The sequence below is a fragment of the Ochotona curzoniae genome, unplaced genomic scaffold (genome assembly GCF_017591425.1).
Source record: "Ochotona curzoniae isolate NIBS_2020 unplaced genomic scaffold, NIBS_Ocur_1.0 contig_883, whole genome shotgun sequence".
NCBI classification, from domain to species: Eukaryota; Metazoa; Chordata; class Mammalia; order Lagomorpha; family Ochotonidae; genus Ochotona; species Ochotona curzoniae.
The window spans coordinates 52423982-52443490 of record NW_024466599.1 but is presented as its reverse complement, the minus strand read 5'-3'; the positions used below and the strand labels follow the sequence as shown (position 1 = coordinate 52443490).

General features: G+C 46.4%; 1 protein-coding gene across 1 annotated transcript; it reads right to left on the bottom strand.

The window, feature by feature from the left end:
• Positions 1–14628: 14628 nt before the first annotated feature.
• Positions 14629–16240, bottom strand: IL1F10 (interleukin 1 family member 10). Its single transcript, XM_040994089.1, has 4 exons — positions 16209–16240; positions 15511–15596; positions 15122–15249; positions 14629–14841 (listed from the first exon to the last, which is right to left on the bottom strand). Exons 1-4 carry the CDS (start codon positions 16238–16240, stop codon positions 14629–14631), a joined length of 459 nt encoding a protein of 152 aa, XP_040850023.1.
• Between the last annotated feature and the right edge of the window lie 3269 nt (positions 16241–19509).

Below are 19509 nucleotides of genomic sequence, written 5' to 3'. Positions count from 1 at the left end.
GGAACAGTCGGGGCTTGAACTGGCACATATATGGGATTCCAGTGCCACATGAAGAGGATTAGCCTGCTACACTACACCAGACCCTAGAACAGTGTTAACTTTAGCTAGAAAAATACATCTTATTTGTGATCTCAAAAAGAGATTCAAATTAGGAAAAAAGACTCAGAATGGGTTGTAGGATTCCTGGTAAAGGAAAATCAGACAAGGAGGGCAGAAACATGAGCTGAGAGTCAGTTCCAGTGCTCAACAGGGAACTAGAGAGGATCTCAGAGGTCTAGGACTGCTGCTCACAGGACCGCTTGGAAGGACACCCTCCAAAACACCCCAATTCTCATGACCAGTTTATCTCTAACCCCTAGATATTGTTCTTTGTCTTCATTTAACCTTATGTAGTGATCTATTGGGAAAGTAGATTTACTATGCTTACTAACCCCTAGTGGAGGCGAACTTCCCTTTCTTTACCCTAAAAATGTCTCCTCCAAGACTCAATGAGTGTGATGTCTGAAGTGCTGACCACTTCCCTTTGCTCAACTCCATGGAAGCCATTGTCATTATTTACTTAGAAGGCAGATGACAGAGAGGGAGAGAGACAAAGAGATTTTTTTTTCTTATCTGCTCATTCACTTTCTAAGTTACAATAATGGTTGGGACTGAACCAGGCCAATGCCAGGAACCAGGAAGAACTACAACTAGGTCTCCTATGTGGGTGGCAGAAGTTTAAGTACTTGGACCATCTGGCCATGTTTTCCCAGCAGGGACTTGGATTGGAAGTGGAGCATGCAAGCTGCCTAAACAGCACCCATCTGCTCTGCCTTCCAGGGGTTCCATGACCTATAGAGCATGTGGGCAAGGTCCAGCAGCTAGAAGAAAGCTTGCATTGACCGCAACTTCCCCCAGAGGGCCACCATGGGGATGAGTTGCTGTGAGAACCATGATAGTAATTCTGCAAAATCCCACATCCTCAGGGGCGATTTGTAACCCCTGATGTGATATCCTCCATGTGATGCCCAGCCAAGCCACCTAAAGCTTGCAAGCTTTAATTCAGTAAGATGTATGTAGACTTATGGCAACACAATTCTCATAGCACTCTGCTTTCAGTTTGGAGGACACGATTTGTAACAGATTCTACCTTCTCAACACACTCTCCAGTCTTCATTTTTCAATCCTATTTTTTTTCTTCATACACTGCATTCTCATCTAAGATCATATTGAAAATGATTTGCCCAGCGTCTATCTCCTACCACTGGAATGTAAGTTCTGTGCTGTGTCTTATTTACACATAGCAGGTGCATGCCAGGAAAAATGATGACTTTGAAATAATTAGGATGTCATTAGACTGTATATGGCTAACTGTATTATAAATATTGGTGAACAGTGGTCTATAGATGGTTTCATACTTAAAACCCTAAATATTATTTATGGCACTTGTCTTCATAATTTCTTAACAGATATATTTTATTTATGTAAAGGGCAGAATGACAGAGAGGGAGAGAGACAAAGAGATTTTTTTAATCTGCTCATTCACTTTCTAAGTTACCACAATGGCTGGGGCTGATCTAGACCAATGCCGGGAACAAGGAAGAACAACTAGGTCTCCTTTGTGGGTGGCAGAGGTTCAAGTACTTGGACCATCTGCTTTCCCAGCAGGGACTTGGATTGGAAGTGGAGCAGCTGGGACTCAAATGCGAAACTCTTTTATAGGATGCCAGCATTGCAGAAAGAAATGTAACCTGCTGTAGCACAATGTTTGCCCCAGTCTGCATACTTAATAAACAAGCAAATAAGAAAAAATCTTGGTGACACAGAAGGCATCCCCTGTCTCTCCCAGTGTGAAGAGCGGAGCTGCACCTCAAAGATGGCGCTTGTTGACCATTGCTTTGTGGCACAAAGGTGGTAAACAGGTTTTGGGAAGTTACTGAGGATTGGGCCGAGTACGCAGGGAAGCTACGTGACCTAAGTCATGATTGGTGTGCTTATCACATGATGTGAGGAACTGTGTATGGATCGGTTTGTGTAATGTAAAAAGGTCTGGGTGAAAAATAGTTAATGAGAAGATTCTCCCAGGCGCGCTTCAAGGCTATGCTAGAGCTAGAGCTATCGCTATCACTTCAAGGCTATTGCTAGCTAGCACTAGGCTGCTTTTGCTTTACTGTAATAAGTCTTACAAGTGCTGTAACTGCTTTCATTTTGACACAACGCTTGAAGTCTTATCCAATAAACCTTTTTAAGAATCTTTACCGCATCGGGGTCTTGCTCACGGGACGAGGGACCCCGATATTTGGTGCCGTGACTCGGATAGAAGATATTTGGTGCTGTGACTTGGATAGAAGATATTTGGTGCCGTAGCTCGGTGGAAGATATTTGGTGCCGTGACTCAGTGGCCCGATATTTGGTGCCGTGACTCAGTGGCCCGATATTTGGTGCCGTGACTCCTTGACTTGAGAGAATTTGCATCATAATAGGTAAGTAAATTTAGATAAGAAGCTGGGCAGCATTCGCCCAGGAAGAAGCTGGGATTAATACCCAGGAAGCCGCAACAGCGGAGGGCCCGTTTAAACTGAGGTCTTGCTTACCTCAGGGAGCCGCTAATAGCAGCGGGGACGTGCACGTCAGGCTCGCCAGGTTTGCAGGTTGGCGACAATCCAGGTTCCTGGTAAAGGGACGAATTAGGCTCCCGGTAAAGGGACAAGTCAGGCTCCCGGTAAAGGGACAAGTCAGGATCCCGGTAAAGGGACGAGTCAGGATCCCGGTAAAGGGACAAGTTAGGCTCCCGGTAAAGGGACAAGTCTGAGTCTGCAATGCTGAGCAATATGAGGAACTTGGCTTTCTTGGCACGTATGCAGAACTTATTACAGAAACTGCTACAAAAGCATGGAACACCGGTAAAGGCGGGGACGGTACTTTCATTTCTGCAAACAGTGCAGCGACATGCCCCTTGGTTCAAGTTTGCCTGGCCACCTGCGCCATCTCCTCGAGGTCCTTTGTTGCCTAGTGCGCCACCTTGGCCACAATCAGGAACCCAGCAGATGGCTGAGGCTTCGCTTTGTTGTGGCAGGTGGGCCTTTGGTCTGGGTATGTTTACCTATGCAGCCCTCTAAAGTTTTAGTTACTTTTCCAGAATTAATGGACCAGGTAATTCTTAAAGCAGTAGAATGAGCTCATGAGCAGTTATGATTGATAATCAGATTTTTCCTGATGCAATTGCTACATCTTCTCCTTAGCCTGCAGAATTGGCTGCTGTTGCTTTAATTTTAAAATTAGTGCCTAACTCTTTGAATATTCTCTCAGACAATCTGACTAGCAAAAAAAAAAACGGCCTCTAAAGCAGTCTAACCAGACCCTGTGAGGCCTTGGAGTAGCTAACTAGCCACAACAAAGTGCCTCTGTTATCTCCTGGGAGAACCATGAAGGTCACAGAGGATTTTTTCAACCTTATGTTTGTGTCATTCCCATGAGTTCCTTTTGCCTCTGCCCATACTGGAGAAAAAGCTCGGGATGTTATTTCCCATTGTCTGCAAGCCTTTGCTGCTTGGGGTGTTCCTCAATGTTATAAGACAGATAATGGACCTGCATATTCAGCCAAAGCTTTTTCTACCTTTTGTACTGAATTTGGCATAAAGCATTCCACAGGCATACCTTACAATCCTACTGGTCAAGCCATGGAAAAGTGTGCCCATTCGGTCATTAAAACATTATTTTAATAAAACAAAAAGGGGGAATGGGGTCCTCCCTATATCCTTCTAGTCCTAAGCATCAGCTGGCTTTGGTGAATGTTTTAACAAAACAAAGGATGGGCCCGCATCCTGTCTTACGACGGACGCGAGGAGTGGTTTGTGTTTTTCCACAGGATTCAGACGGACCAGTGTGGGTGCCGGAACGTTTAAAGCCAGAGCAAGATGAACCTTTAGATGTGGTGAATGCTGACCGGGTCGATATTTCTTCAGATGATAGAGGCTTGGACCCCCGGGTTCTCAATGACTAAGTCTATTATAGCCAAGCATGTTGCCTGGAGTTGGGGATGGGTGAACTCCACCCACAGTTGAACCCAGGACAGCTTCACTTGTGCCGCAAATCAAGTCTGTTACTTTCTCCACATCAATGCCTACTATGATCCCTCATCAACAAACTCTTGGTTGGACCACGTGCTCTATGCAAAACATCTATGCGCTAATACAAAAGGAGAATGCCCAGCGGCTGCTGATGCAAGGATATGCGGACATGTGGCGTGTTATGTTACAAATATCTGAAGATGCTTGGATTGCTAAGACACACTCTCCTGCTAATTGTACCCCAACTTGGTGTTATGGCATGGTAGTGTATTATGTTCCCCAAGTTACCAAAGTGTTGTGTTCCTTTCATGTGTTACCTGTATTAATTGATTCCAATTTTCTGAGGTTTCAAATTGATGGAACCCATATTGATGAACATAATGTTACTTATCAATTGCAAGATTGTGTCCCTACTGATAGAGGTCCAGAATGTAATGGTCTTGTTCGTGCTGTGGAACCTTGTTTACTTACTCATGCTATCAATGTATGTCATTTTACTGTGTTTCCAGTTGCTAATTATTCAGTGCTGTATGAAATCCAATCTCAGCATATTTGTTTAGCGTATGCTAGGCCTGATGATTTAATTCATATGGAATTGCCCTCTCCATTTGTTGGATGCATAGAACACCTTGAGGTTCTTTTTTGGTTTGATGAAATGTTCTTTTTATTCTGGTATTGTTACTCATTTTTAATTGCTACCTTTATTGTGCCTCACGTAAGCAGCTTCAGCAACAACAGATCATGGCTCAAGCTGTGTTTGCTCTCCACAAGCGTGATGCCTCAGGTACCTGGCTTAATATGCTGGACCGGTAGCCAGAGACGGGTAAGTATCTGATACAGCTTTACCGACCTAAGACAGGCACCATGCCTTTAGCCACGTGGTTAGCCCATGACGGGTAAGGAAAGTCTGAATTCAGTACACCTAAGACAGGCACGGTCCCTTATTTTAATAAAACAAAAAGGGGGAGCTGTGGAGAGCGGAGCTGCGCCTCAAAGATGGCGCTTGTTGACCATTGCTTTGTGGCACAAAGGTGGTAAACAGGTTTTGGGAAGTTACTGAGGATTGGGCCGAGTACGCAGGGAAGCTACGTGACCTAAGTCATGATTGGTGTGCTTATCACATGATGTGAGGAACTGTGTATGGATCGGTTTGTGTAATGTAAAAAGGTCTGGGTGAAAAATAGTTAATGAGAAGATTCTCCCAGGCGCGCTTCAAGGCTATGCTAGAGCTAGAGCTATCGCTATCACTTCAAGGCTATTGCTAGCTAGCACTAGGCTGCTTTTGCTTTACTGTAATAAGTCTTACAAGTGCTGTAACTGCTTTCATTTTGACACAACGCTTGAAGTCTTATCCAATAAACCTTTTTAAGAATCTTTACCGCATCGGGGTCTTGCTCGCGGGATGAGGGACCCCGATATCCCAGCTTCAGCAGGGGAAACTTGCTTCTGGAACCTAAATATGCTGAAAGAGTCCATTTGAGAAGTACGAAAGTTGAGATCCAACACAATGAAGACTTACCTAATTCCTATTATTACCAACTTCTTTTGGTTAACATAAATACATCCTTGTGAGCATCTTAACACGATTTTGTAAGACATGGAAGCCTTCAGAAATTACTGTTATGTTTTACAGAAGTAACCTTGAAAAAGAAAATGACTATTTTAATTTGTTGCCTCAATTAGAAATGTAACTGCGGTGGTGGCGGCATTTATTTATTTGGAGACAGGGAGAAAGGGAAGCATCCACTGATTCAGTCTTCAAATTCCTGCAGTAGGTGAGGCTGGGAGCAGACCAGAGTTAAGAATCAGGAACTCAATTCGGGTCCCACCTCCTGTCCCACGAGGGAAGCAGAACCCAACTACTGAGTCTTCATTGGCAGGCAACTGGGGCCCAAAGCTGTTTTTTTCCTCTGTCATCTTTACTTCAGTGAATAGAAAGAACCCCATCCATCTATAGAAATAACTGCTCTTCAGTTGAAGTACCTAGCAACAGATACCAAAGCTGCACATTTTGCATATGACTCCCTCACTCTGTGTGCAATAGCTCACTGAGGTCTACCTCTAGGTATCCTTGAGTCCACTCATTTCTCTCAAATTCCTTGAAGCAGTTGCTGGACACTTATTATTTCTCAAATAGATCGGAGGTGACCACCGTCCCAGGGTGATCACATGAGAGTTTGTGCCAACAAACAGGTCCCCAGTCAACAGCCAGAAGGCACTGTTTTAGGAGGCAAATCTGCTCCTCTCATTCTCCTGGTTGACACCATCTACAATGACTCCACATTGCCCTCCTGATTAAGACCAAGTATTAGCACACTTTAATGAAATCCAAGGTCTGGTGGTGTTCTTGCTCTAAAGACCCTTGAGTCCTTCGAGTGATTTTATTCGCATCAGCTAGAAAGCCATTAGAAATATTGCCCCTTTTTAATGCACAAGCTACTTTTAGTCAACTGTTGTAACATTGTCATGAGGAATAGCCAAGTCTACAATGTCAGAAGGTGGGCAGTGTTCGCTCAAACTTTCCAGAGCAAATTCTCACATTCACACAAAATGGCCCAACAGTTTCATGTGTATCAGTGAGTCTGTGAAAATATAATGTCCAAGCCCTTGGCCCTTAGAAGCCCATAGACTGGTGCTCATATAATCGGAATGTCGATGGGGAGATAAGCAATCACTACTGCCACCCCGCAGCAGGCTGTGCAGGGTGTGTGGGGCTGGGCTCTACTGCTTCCCCATTTTCTTGTCATGATTTCTTCAGCACAAGAACTCCCATTGCTTTGGCCAAGTGAATCTTCAGGCCTGGAATGTGGCACAATGAAGACACAATGAAACCACAATGAAGAACAACAGAGAAGGCAGAGAGACCCAACCTCCAGGTCAGGGAAGAATGCAACATCAAACTTGAACTCTCAATCAACACACCATACTCCTGGTCCCACTCTAGCCAGCCTTAGAACAGCAACTTCTGTTCCTGGTGGACCCTAAATTTATGTTTTTCAAGATTCTCATGTTGGGAGGAGGTGTGAAGTCTTGAAACTAAGTTTCCCTGGATTTCCATAATGGATCATCTACTCGGCTTTTTTTTTTTTCGGTCTTCTTTTGCAGGGTGTGCAGGGAAATAATGACAGCTGAGCAGCTTCTCTTCATGAGGATGATTTTCCATGATTTTGTGTGACTAATCAGTGTGAGCAAAGAATGACATGTTGAGTCACATGTAGTGTATGGTTCCATAACGGAGAGTTATGTTTTGATTTTTCAACTTCCCATTTGAGTCCATCCCTTTGTGTTATGGGAACACAAACATAGCAAGGGTTGCATCTCCTAATTGGGATTTAACTGCTGAAGACAGACTCATGATTAACAGCCGGCAGCTCTTTTTAAAAAACATGTGACAAGGACATGTTCAGGTTGGTGATGCTGAAAAACCCTTCCTATTCAGAAATGGTTGAGTATGAAGTGAAATCCAGTAGGCACCAGGGATCTGCAGACTCTCCCCAAGTGTCACTGGAAGGACCCCTAAGAAGCTCAGTTCCTGTGCTCAGTACTTCAAGCTTGTGTGAGTGACTTTGGGGTAGCAGCACAAGAAGCTTCAAGTAGCATTTCACTTGACTGTATTCTGTGGCCAAGAGAATCTAAGAACCTCTGCCCTGGGGCTTACTGCTACTTCACACAGTAAACTCCTGAGTGTGTACTATCTTCATTGTGAAGGGTAAATGATGGAGGTAGCCTTGGATCAGGGGCCAGCCTGCTGTTAAGAGTACAAAGACATTTATTTGGTCAGCCTGTCAGGTTGCAGTCATAGCTCTGAATCATTGAAAACCATCGATGAAGCTCTTTCTGCGGTGCAACATGGACTTCCGGCATTGGGAGAGCAGGAAAGGCTGAGGAGTTGTGTGAAGTTGAAGAGGCTGAGAAGTCAACTCTCACACTTAGTGCCCAATGCAGACGCTAAAGCAGGATTCTGCAAATACACAGAAGGAAAAAAGATAGAGAGAAAGGAGAAGAAAAAGGAAGCAAACACCAGAATAGTAAGTCTCTTTACCATAATACTGTCAGGGACATCAGAGGTTGTTACTCTAAGGTGAGGGGAAGCTCCGCTTTAGCAGTCATTTATTAGGGTACAAATCCTCTGCTCTCTAGGGTTGCTCTTCCAAATGACTTGGACCCGTGCCCCTCCAGTCTTAGAAACTTGCCTTGCCTCCGGAACTGACTTCTCCCTGTTTCCCTTCCACAGAACCAGAGCTTCACTTCCCTCTGAAAAGCTCTCTCTCTCCTTTGGGTTCTTGGCATAGAATCACTGAGCAAGATGAAGAGCACGTTAGAGGAAATGGGCAAGGTTGGCTCCCCCATCTTCTTTTGGAGCACCAAGTACTGGAGCCCATCTATTTCTGTAACTCCGATGCCCAGCACTGCCTCTAATCACCAGGTGTGCTCAGTAGCATTTGTGAATGACTGATGAATAAAGGAATGAATACAGAGGCTCCTGGCTCCCATGTCAGTTTCTTGGGGAGGTGCAACTTGACAACCAAGAGAGAACCTTCAGGCGTCCCAAGCTCTCTGCCAGTCTGCTACTTGCTCACAGTGACTTGATGTTATTAATTGTTTGCCACTCCCCTTCAAGAGGTGGAATCTTGTGACCTACTTGGACCCCTAAGGATGTGCAAGGAGTGACTACATGAGTTCTGGGACAGAGACCTCAGGAGGATTTGCAGCTTCCACTTAGCCTCTCTTGAGAAGTAGTCCTAACCATGTTCCATAAGACAGTCACTCCAGTCAACAGAGAATGAAGGGGCATGTTGGGGAGAGTCATGGCTTTTTACCAGACCATCAGAGCCAACCATCAGATTTATGGCTGGAATCATCTTGGATATTACAGCCCACCTGAGCAATCAATCAGGCAGTGAGCAAACCAACCACAAACTTGTGAGAATGATAAACTGTTAAGGTTACTAAGTTTTGGGTTGGCTCGCTACCAAGCTATAGGTAACTAAGGCTCCACACACATGGTATTTCAGACATTATCTGGGAGCTCCAAGACTCCATCCATCCCCCTTCACCCTCTCTCTAAGGTGCAGAACCTCTAGTTACTACTCCCCACCTGGTGCTATCCTCCCTACGGGCTAGACTCCAAGTTGGACTATTTTGGGAATCCTGCTTGAGATTCCAGAGAATTCATGTCTTGGAGATCTAACCAACCAAGTATTCTCCCAATTACCTTGTCTATTTACCCTTTCTTCAGCCAGGCATGTCCCTGAATGCCTGACACATATCATAAATGCTTGTACATGCTGGTAATACATAAACAAACAAAGCAGAGCAAAAGCCTTCACCCTGTGGGTCTGGTGTTTTGGTGGGAGAGTGAAGGGCAAAAGCACAATAAATACAAAGCAAGTCAGAGTGTGTGTTAGGATATAGCCTGATAAGTAACTTAGCAGGACTGAGTTTTGAGGGAGTATGTACTAAACTGTGTCGTGGAATGATCAGGGTAGACGTCACCTAAGAAGCAAGCCAAGCAGATCACCACAAAACAAGCCTTCCTTGCAGAGAGCTAGTGCAAATACCCTGTGTTTGCTGTGTGTCTTTGGAGGCCAGTGTGACTGAGGCAGAGAGAATGCATAGACATACAGAAAAAAGAGACCATAGATAACCCCTTCTATCTCCCCTGACCATAAATCCATGCGTACTCGTTGGAAAAGTGTTCCCTGTGTCCCCTAGGGAGATACCTGACCAGCACTACTTTTGCTCTATCGGGCCTATGGCAACAGATCCCCAGAGCCATTTGTGCAGAATGTTCCAGTTAGAAAAGCCTCTGCCATTACTCAAGGCTCCCACCCACCTCCTCCCCCCATTGCCATACTTCATGACCGGAGCTGGGCCAAGGGCATCCCAAGTGACTTGGAGGGAATGAGTATGCAGGAAAACAATGTGCGGAAGCATCCTTGTTCTGTGGAAATATGTAATGTGCTCCTTCACACAGATACAAAAAAAAAAATATATCCCATAACTCTGCATGTGTCTCACATCTGTAAGCTCCAAGCAAATAGGTGCTATGTCAGGAATGTGCTGTTGTTGTCAGAAGGAAGGAACACACAGGGCTCTGCAAAGTTGGCATGTGTTCAAGTTTCACATGCTGTTATAAAGAGGTAGAAACTTGGGGCACAGAGGTTGCTGTTCAGGAGAGAATAAGCATTGGCAGAGTTAAGTTCTCTTTAATGACAGCTCCCAGGCCCAACCTTCAGTCACTGGCACAGTTGATCTCTGTCGCCACCTGCAGTCCAAAGATTACACTGCCTCTGAAATGGCTGCTGGGAATCCTACTCCTGGATTGCTTAGAATTTGTACCTTTTCAGTGCAGGTTGGCATTTGCTCTGTGGATAGACTGTTTTGGTGAAATCATAATAAGTCCCTTAAGTGACATAAACTATAACTAGAAATATATAAATACAACCCAAACGTCAGTGCTCCAGACTCAAGACATTAACCCAAGCTGATGTTCATTAATCTGTTTTGGCATGTCATTCGTGGAGTGCCTATACATTTTACAAATATGCAGGGAAACAACGCTCCCTCGGAATCAAACGGAGCCTCCACCTTCAGTCTGCTGTGGACACGCACATGTACTCACGTGCACACAGAGCACATGGGGATCCATGCACACAAACACATGCACACTGTCCAACCCCATCAGTACCCTCCTCCCCCAACACATAGACATGAGCACACAGCCACCCTGCCCACCACCAGCTGCCTGACAGTGCCTAACTGAACTGGGGCCATACTGTGTGTTCCAACTCCCTGTTTACGCTGACTCTGCACCTACTAGTCCACTCCAAAGTATGGGTTATGGACAAGGCTTCCAGTATGCTTCTCCCAGTCACTGACATCATAACAGCTCTTGTGACTCCAGCCAGTGTCCAAGGAAGGAGAAGGTAGATAGGGGCTGAGTCTGGAGGTGTGGGAGAAGAAAGTGCTTGGCTTCCCTACACTGTGCCTACAGGGGAGCTGCTACTTCCTGCTTTGCAATCCCCAGAGCCAGAAGTTCCATCACTGCTTCACCACAGAGTCCTGCAGAATTGGAATCCAAGCTGCCTGAGTGCTGTCTGTATGCCAACAGGTGTCCCTGGGCTGTGCAAGAAGTCACTACACATTAGCACAGGTATGGGTCTCCCCTTTACACACGGTATCTCAAGAGCAAGGAGCATATCCTCCAAGTCTTCGTCTCCTTCGTCCTCCCAGTGCTCATCCAGAACTGCCATAAACTAGATGTGAGCTGCTTTCACATACGTAGATGATGCTGTCCAGCTTGGTGCAGATCCTGGTGTACCTGGCTCTATGCAGCAGGTTCACAGGAGAAGAATCAGCAAAAGTGAGTTGCCATCTGATAAAGTAATTTACTAGGAGGTGATTAGGCTGCAATGGTATTTGGGTCTTGGATTCAAAGTAGCTTTAAAAAGCTACAGAGAAAGAAAGGAGAGTCAGACAGATCTTGCATCTGCTGGTTACTACCTAAATGGCCAGGAACCTAGAAACCTATCCAGGCCTCCCACAAAGGTGGCAGGGGTACAAGTAGTTTGGGGCATCTTCTGCTGCTTTTCTAGGTTCTAACTGGAAGTCTAATTCTAGTCTAATTGGAAGCAGGATAGCCAGGACTTGATCAGGTATTCATATGGAATGTTAGCATCACAGACCATAGCTTAAATCACTATACCAAAACACAGGTCTCTGGGATAGTGAATCCAAGCCCAATTCAGAATGAATGATCATTCATATCCTAAAAGAATAAAGCTTAACTTTAGCCCATCAAAAACCACCCCACAGTCTCTAACTAGAATCTTTCCACTTCAGCTAATCATTTATTTTCTTTGCGGGTGGTGTGTGGTACAGAGGTTAAGTTGCTGCTTGGGTTGCTGGCATCTAACATTGTGGGGGACCACTTGGTTCCAGTCCACTTCCAGTCTAGCTTCCTGCTGATTCACATCCTGGGAGCAGCAGATGATGGGATCTTGACTTCTTGAATCCCTGTCACCCAGCTAGGAGATCCAGGCAGAATGCCAAATCCCTGGCTCCTGCCTGGCCCAACCTTGGATATAGCAGGCTGTTGGTGAGTGAACTAATGTGGATGGAATGTTTCTGTCTCTTTACCTTTCAAATAAAATGGCACTAAGTGTTTATTTAAAAAAAAAAAAGGTATTTTCTTTGTATTGTTTCCTAGGCATCCTCCAGAAGTCTCCCTCACATCCTTCTCTCCCTGCCCAGTGGAGCTCTGAATTGTTGATGAGCTCATGACTCACAGCCTGATCAAAGACATCCTCTACAACTTCAGCAGGCCTAAGTTTATCTTGGAGCAAGTGAGCCAAGGAGATAGCCTGCCACAGTGACAAAGCATGGGTCAGACGGAGAGTCCAACTAGAGCACTGAAGCTGACCCCAGGGCAGGTTAGAAGAGAAGGCAAGGGAGAAAAAGAGGAGGAAGAGGGAAGGAGTAGGAGGAAGATGCTTGATGAGCCAAAGCCTTAGCAGCTTTGAAGTCAGGCCAACATTGATTTCAGGGGTGCAGGCTTCAAATCCCCCGCCCTGCTTGACTGCACTCCTCAGGGTGATTCCTCTGGATGAAATCTAAACTCCCTCACAAGGCATCCGGACCCCACCCTTTCCCCCATCTGTATGCACATGAGCTGTGCAGCCACAGGCCCTGGGTGCCAGCCTCACTGATGAGTCACCACACCCCAGCACACCTTCCCAGGGGGTGCTTCCTCATTGCAATGCCCATCTCTGTGTTCGCCACCTGGAAAACTCCTCCAAGGCCCAGATTCAATGTGCTTTCCTTGCTGAATCCTTGCCAGGTTCATCCCTGCCTGCTGCACCACCATGCTGCCACACATCTGGTCCACTTGCTATCCCAGCCCTCCTCATGTGATGTGGTGAACTTCCTGCTAGTTGAGGATTCTGTACTAATTCATTGCCTCCCTATGCCTCAGCAGTGTTCTGGCCAGCACCGATGCAAAGGCAGAATCTGCCTCCAAAAGCACAGAGCACACATTATCATGTCAGGTGACAAGGCGACTTAGGGTCACAGGCAGGCTGGGGAAGGACAGCTTGGGAAAGAACCTAAATGTGGCAGAGCTGTGAAGCGTCAAGTCTTTCTCAGCCAAGTTTTCCCATACTTTCCCATCCACACTGAAATACATTGAAGTCCTTGCTTTACCTTCAGGGTTCTCCAGGACTCCTGGGTGCTGATCTTGCTCGGTTCCTCCCCTCCTTTGCCTCCAAGCACCCAGCCACCCCTGCTCCCCTCATGACTGTCTGCTCTCACCTGAATATACCAGCACCTTTCTATCTCAGGATGGATGTATTACCTGTTCCTCTGCCTGGAGCATTCCAAATCCCAGTTCCTGCCAGTCCTTCGTCTTCAGTGTCACCTCCTCAATAAAACTTCTACAATGGGAGCTCCCACAAAGAGAGCTCCTGCCACCACCCTGCCCCATGTTCCCACTGAACACCACTGCTCTCTGCTTTGATCATGTAAATTGTCTTTTTTTTTTTTTTTTCTTGTTTAGTGTTTCTCATACCCAACTCCAAGGAAGGAAGTCTGGTTTTGTTCACCGGACTATCTCCATTTCCTGCAGGGAAATAAAAATCTGTAGAATGCCTTGGGTCATGGTAAGATACACTGGGTCTGATCTTGAACTCCAACAGTTACAGTTTAGGCAATTTCACTTCTCTTGACTCCCTCTCCTCATCAGTACAGTGGAGGTAACAGTTGCCTGGTATAGTCATTTGGAGGATAGACATTGATCTCAGGTTCTGCCCACAATAAAAACTCAGAATGTGTTGGGTGTGTGCTGAGTGGATATACATGAGCAGAGCAGTACCAGCAGCTAGTCCTGTCTCTGGGTTCCAATTCCATGGCTTGAGCCTGATCACAGATTCCCTAGGAAATGGAGAATGATTGAGGCTCTGAAAATGAGTCCCAGTCCCCACGGCATGCCCTCAGCCAAGTTCATGTTGACATTCTCACATGGAACAGGTTGCCTCTACTGGCAGATTCCACCATGACCTTCAGCTCTGCATGTCCCAGAGGAGCAGTGGGAAGCTTTCCAAGCAGAACACTAATGCAGCTTATCCCTTACACTGACCAGTGCACACAGGGCCGACTGAGGTCCTGGAGTAATGACCTAACACTGCTGTAAAAAACAAACAAACAAACAAACCACTAACACAGTGACTTCAAACAGCACAGGTTTATTAGTTTGCCATCCTGGAGGATCTATCCCATTGCCTTTTTCAGAAACCACCTGCACCTCCTGGCCCTGGCTCATCTCTCCACCAGCAGCGTTAGCAGCAGAGCATCTTCCAACCTCTCTCTCACCCCACCCTCCTTCCTCACTGTCACCATGGGTCTCACCTGGAGAACCTAGGATCTTTAATCACATTTGCCAAGTCCTATTTGCTGTGTTCAAGAACACATGCTTAGGTTCTGGGGATTAAGATGTGACATCTTTGGGGAAGCACCATCATTCTTCCTCCCACAGATTCCAAGTGGAATGAGCTAGTTTGGAAGCAGCAGACTCCCTGTCGTCCTACCGACTCTGCTCAAAGTAGAACTCAGTGCGTCCTGAATGCTCACTTTCCTTGCTGAGCCCTACTGGTTGCTGGGGCTCAGCCGGGCCACAGAGGAACCAGCCAGGCCAGGCAGCAGCCTCGAGCCTGAAGGCAGAGCCCAAGCTGCTCTGGAAGAAGGTGAAGCGTGCGGCCTCTTCGCCACCCTTGTACAGGTCCTCAATGTTCACATCCTGCAGAGTGAACAATGGAACTAAGGAAGACTATAGCCAGGAGGCCGGGGGGCGGGGTAGTTGGTGGGAGAGAGGGGCTTGGGAGCGCATAGTCAAAGAACGATACCAGAGAGGTGCTTTTCCCAGGGAGCTGCTTTCTGCAGACCCAGGGACAAGGGTCTTGGGATCCGTAGGGAGCTGTCTGGGAACCCACAGATGGGTGTACAGGTGCCAAAGCATCCTAGGGCTCAGGCCAGGTGTGCAGTATCCCCTCCGTCCTGGATGAGGAGGAGTGTCTTACCTCCAGCTGCAGCGAAGGTCCGGCTTCTGTTTCTACACATGCCAAGCAGCGACTCCCTCCCTGGGTCCCCAGGAAGATGGGGACCTTGGTGCGGTCTAGGCCTCGGTTGGGAAGTATGCAGATCTTCTCTGGGATGAGAGGAGAGAAGAGAGCCAGGAGATGAACGCATGGCACCTCACAGGTCTCACTGAACAGAGAAACTAGACCTGGTATCCTCAGTGCAGGCTGCAGGGCAAGCCTGGACTCCGTTGGGGCCATGTCCACTAACTGGAAGAGGGCACAGCTGCTTGTCACTGCATGCAGCCTCTGCACTGGCCCTCTGGCTGTGGGAGGGAAGGCAAGAAGGCAGCCCAATGGCAGATGCAGAGGGGGATCTGTTGGCAGCTCACCTGCAGTGCAGCTGTCTGCATCAGGATCTCCCACCAGGAGCTGGCCATCTCTTGTGTACAGAACCTTCTGGTCTGTGTCTTTGATTCTGGAACAGGACAGCACAGGTCATGGTTCTGCCCTCCCACCCCCATCCAGCCTGTCAGTTTTCAGGCAAGGGAGAGCCTCTGGGCCCCATCTCTTCAGAGGCAGCAGTTTCTACCTTCATCACTGGGGGAAACTGTCAGAATGAGGGAACCAATGAAGCAGTCAACTAGAACAAAAGGATTCTAATCTGGAATAAGGCAAAATGCAGACCGGAGTGGAGACCAGGCTGGGAATTACTGCTGCCGGAGTCACCATCACTGTCCCCCAGCTTTAGAATTGTGTCTGCCCCTTCCAAAAGGATGTGGAGCCTGATTTGGGCTCAGCTTTTTGGCCACTGTGACCCATGGGGGAAGCCGTCTAACTGCCTTCAATCTCACTTCCAAGATCTATAGAATGGTGTTAGTGATGTCTCCTGGTGGCTTTCTAATGGCAGCTGGCATTGGGGGGAATCTCGGGACGCAGGGCTCTTGTCATTGTGATGAGAGGAAGCTTCACCCTGGGACTCCTGAGATTTCTGAGGTGAGCCGTGTGGCTCTGACCCAGCATCATTTCCCTTCTGTACAGATCCCCAGACCCCTGCCTGGGATAGTGGTAGAGACACAGCAGGACTTACATGTAGTATCTTGCCATGGGCAGGGAGCACATAGTGGCAGGACGTCTGGTGGTACCTGAAGGGAGGAAAGATGGTTAGAGGATGAGGGTAGGTGGACATGGGGACAGACATTTGGGAGTGAATCCAGTTCCACTTTGCAGCCTACCGCACACTCCAATCCTCCTACCCATGAGAAGGTGAACGTCCCCAAGGCCAGAGCAGAGGCAGAGCAGCACTACTGAGGGGAGTCTCTAGTTTTAGTGGGAGCAGGCAGGGTCTCCTGCAGCCCTCCTGATGTATCTGAAATGGTTTGGCATGCACTACTACAGAGAGCCTGTCAACACACCCTTGTGCTGATCCACCAGAGAAGTAGGGATCCTGAGGCTCTTCTCCTTTTCTGCCTCACACATCTCATCTGGAAGCTTTCCTTTTCTTATTGGATGGCGGCCCGTATCCCTCATTTCCTCCTGTTGGTTCTCCACAGCCACAGTCTGGCTATCGGAGAAACCTAAATTTATCAGTCCAGCACGAAACACCACTGCCTAATAGCCCTAGGCTTTCTCCATGTTCTTTTATACATTGCACCTGTCCTATTCTCTCCTCATGTTCCTACACATTAGTTAGCTATGTGAGATCTGCTCTTTCCAAAACCATCTTCCATGGAGCCAACCCTAAAGATTATTGTTTCTTTGAATATTTGGTCACTGTCTCCTGGAAACCTTGATTTGGCTGGTTCCTTCCTCTCTTCTCCTTCTGTTCTTTTTAGGCCCACTGCAGATTACTCTTCCTTCTGGGGGTTGTCCCTAAGATTGAGGTTTATAAAACAAAGTCCTAAGCACTTCAATCTCATATCCCATAGGGTTGCAATCCACGAATCTCTCTAGTTGCAATCATCATCTTTAGCTAATGCCTTCCAAATCCAGACTGAACTTCCTGCTTTGTCTCCAGCAGTCTGCAAGACATCCCTCTTAGTACATTCTGCCAATGCACAGTGTAATGTATCTGAGGTTGAGTGAGTTATCTTCTCCTCCCAACCCAAGGATCTCTCCCAATTTCATTTCAGTCCTTGCTAGAACAGTCCTCTCAGTAGCAAAATTCAAAACTTAAGGAACATCACAGATAACCTCTCTTGCATCTCCTAGTTTTATGTCTAAGTTATCAATCTCTCCCAGTAGATTATCCCTTTAAAATAGAAATCTGTGTTCTTTATTGACAAAACAACTGTATAGTATGCATTCTTGGCTTTTCTGCCTTCCATACAACCCAACTTAGGTATGCAGGCTTACATTCTCAGCGATTCTTTCACTGTGTCCTTGCCCAGCTCTGGGATCTATAATGGCCACCCATTTTGCAATAATCTGGCCCTGATTTACCTGTATGATAGCATCTCAATTGGACACCACACCACCTCTGCAAGCAATACAGCATCTTACACTCTGTAGACAGACTCAGTTGCTTCTGATTTTTCCCCAGAAGCCATCCATCCTCATTGCCTTCCATTCATATTTTTCAGCATTAAGATCACTAGACATCCTATCAGTATATATGGATTCAGCATCTAGTTCTGTCAAGTTAATTATCAACTCAGGCATTCAGGGTCATGCCACTTAACCTCCAATGTCCAGATTCAACACCTATAAATCAACATGATTAGATTATGTGGTTATTAAGGTTCTTTCTAGGTCAGACCATCCATGAGTCTATGACTCAGTGTTTAATAGATCTTACCCTGACTATTGCAATGCTACTTCAACTCCTACTAAATGTTGTTATATTGTGTATTATTACATATTGAAGCACTTTCCTCTTGTAGAAATCAGCAAAGCTTTGAAGTCATGAGGCACAGCTCATAGTTCACTTGAAGCTCCTTGCAATCACCTTGTCTGACATACATTGGAACCTATGAGAAGGACGTGGAAGCACATGGCAGACTTTGAGTGTCAAGGCTGGGTTCCAGACACAGCTCTGCAGCCATTTGTCTTCTAGCTCTATCCCTAGAACTTCAACTTATCCTCACTGGAGTGAGAAGATGGGTGTGAACTGTAGCTTTCCAAATTATTTTAACTTTCACAATGAAATTTTATACAGAACCTAATGAATGTTTAATGGATAAAGGGGACCTGCTTGTGCCAAAGCAAGGGGTGATGGAGACACCCTAGTATCTACTTTGCCTACTGAAGCGGGCAAGGAGGACATCTCTAAGGAATTCTCAAGCTTCTCTAAATACTGAATGCATATGACCAGCCTAGACAATTTCTTCCGACATTACTTTCTACAATCTATGCTATGGTTGGGTGTGATTTGTCCTCCTGAAGGTTCATGTGCCGAATTCTTGGGCTCCAGGGTGTCAGTGTTGAGGAGGTCGGACCTAGTGGGAGGTGGTGAGGTCACTAGGGTGCTGCTCTTGGAAAGGTTTAGTACAGTCCTTGCAGGACCTGGTTACTTTCCAGGTGTGTTGTTATAAAAGGACTCGCTTCCTCTCTTGCTAAATGACCTCACCTTCTTGTACACACTCTCACCCTGACATCATCCACCAGGTTGGGATGTAGCTCAGAGTGCCCTCATCAGAGGCTGTGCACAACAATCACCCAATCTCAGATTTACAGCTACCAGGACAGTGAGATAGATGAAACTCCACATTCCTTTCTATATTACCCAGCCTCCTGTATTGTTCATAGTAACAGAAAATAGACTACTAATATATCTGCAGTTCTAAATATTTAACAATCTTGACTTAACTTCTCTTCAAATTCTTCTTTATATGCTGCCAGATATATTTAACATGTCATGCTCTGTGGTGAGGATATCTTGTTACCTAGAGAGTTTGCTTGCCAAGAGGAATGTATGGGGGTTACACATCAGAAATCAGACAGAAGGGAGACAGAAGGAGAGATGAGACTGACCTGCTGATCCTGGATACCGGAACCTTGATGCCTGGAACCTCCGACTGACTTCTGCCAGGCACTTGCACTGTGTTTATACCATCTGCTCAGGGTGGATCAGGTCAGCAGCAATCTCTGCGATTGGCTCTTATAAGGGGAGGAAGAAGAGCCTCTGGGCTCTGCATTTCACAATGTCTTGAGCACAGTAGAGATAATAAAAAGGTGGGGACATTAATGAGTGTTTGTTGAAGGGGGAGAGAGTCAGCCATAATGCCTTGGTAGAGGCTAGGCACTGGGCAAATTGTTCTGTAGTTACTGTCATTGACTGTATTATTAGTAGTTTAGCAGCCAAATAAACAGTGTGGAGGTCAGACGTCTTAGGTGCCCATAGGCTCCATCCTTGTCTTGTAGAGGTGGTGGACGCAAAAGAGACTATGTCT

What these genes read in the sequence shown, in the direction of transcription:
- IL1F10 (XM_040994089.1), bottom strand. Translation starts at nt 16,240, where the DNA reads ATGTGCTCCCTGCCCATGGCAAGATACTACAT. An exon ending in CCCATGGCAAGATACTACAT is followed by an intron (nt 15,597 to 16,208) that starts GTAAGTCCTGCT and finishes GTCCTGTTCCAG; the next exon opens with AATCAAAGACACAGACCAGA. An exon ending in TGCAGACAGCTGCACTGCAG is followed by an intron (nt 15,250 to 15,510) that starts GTGAGCTGCCAA and finishes CTCTCATCCCAG; the next exon opens with AGAAGATCTGCATACTTCCC.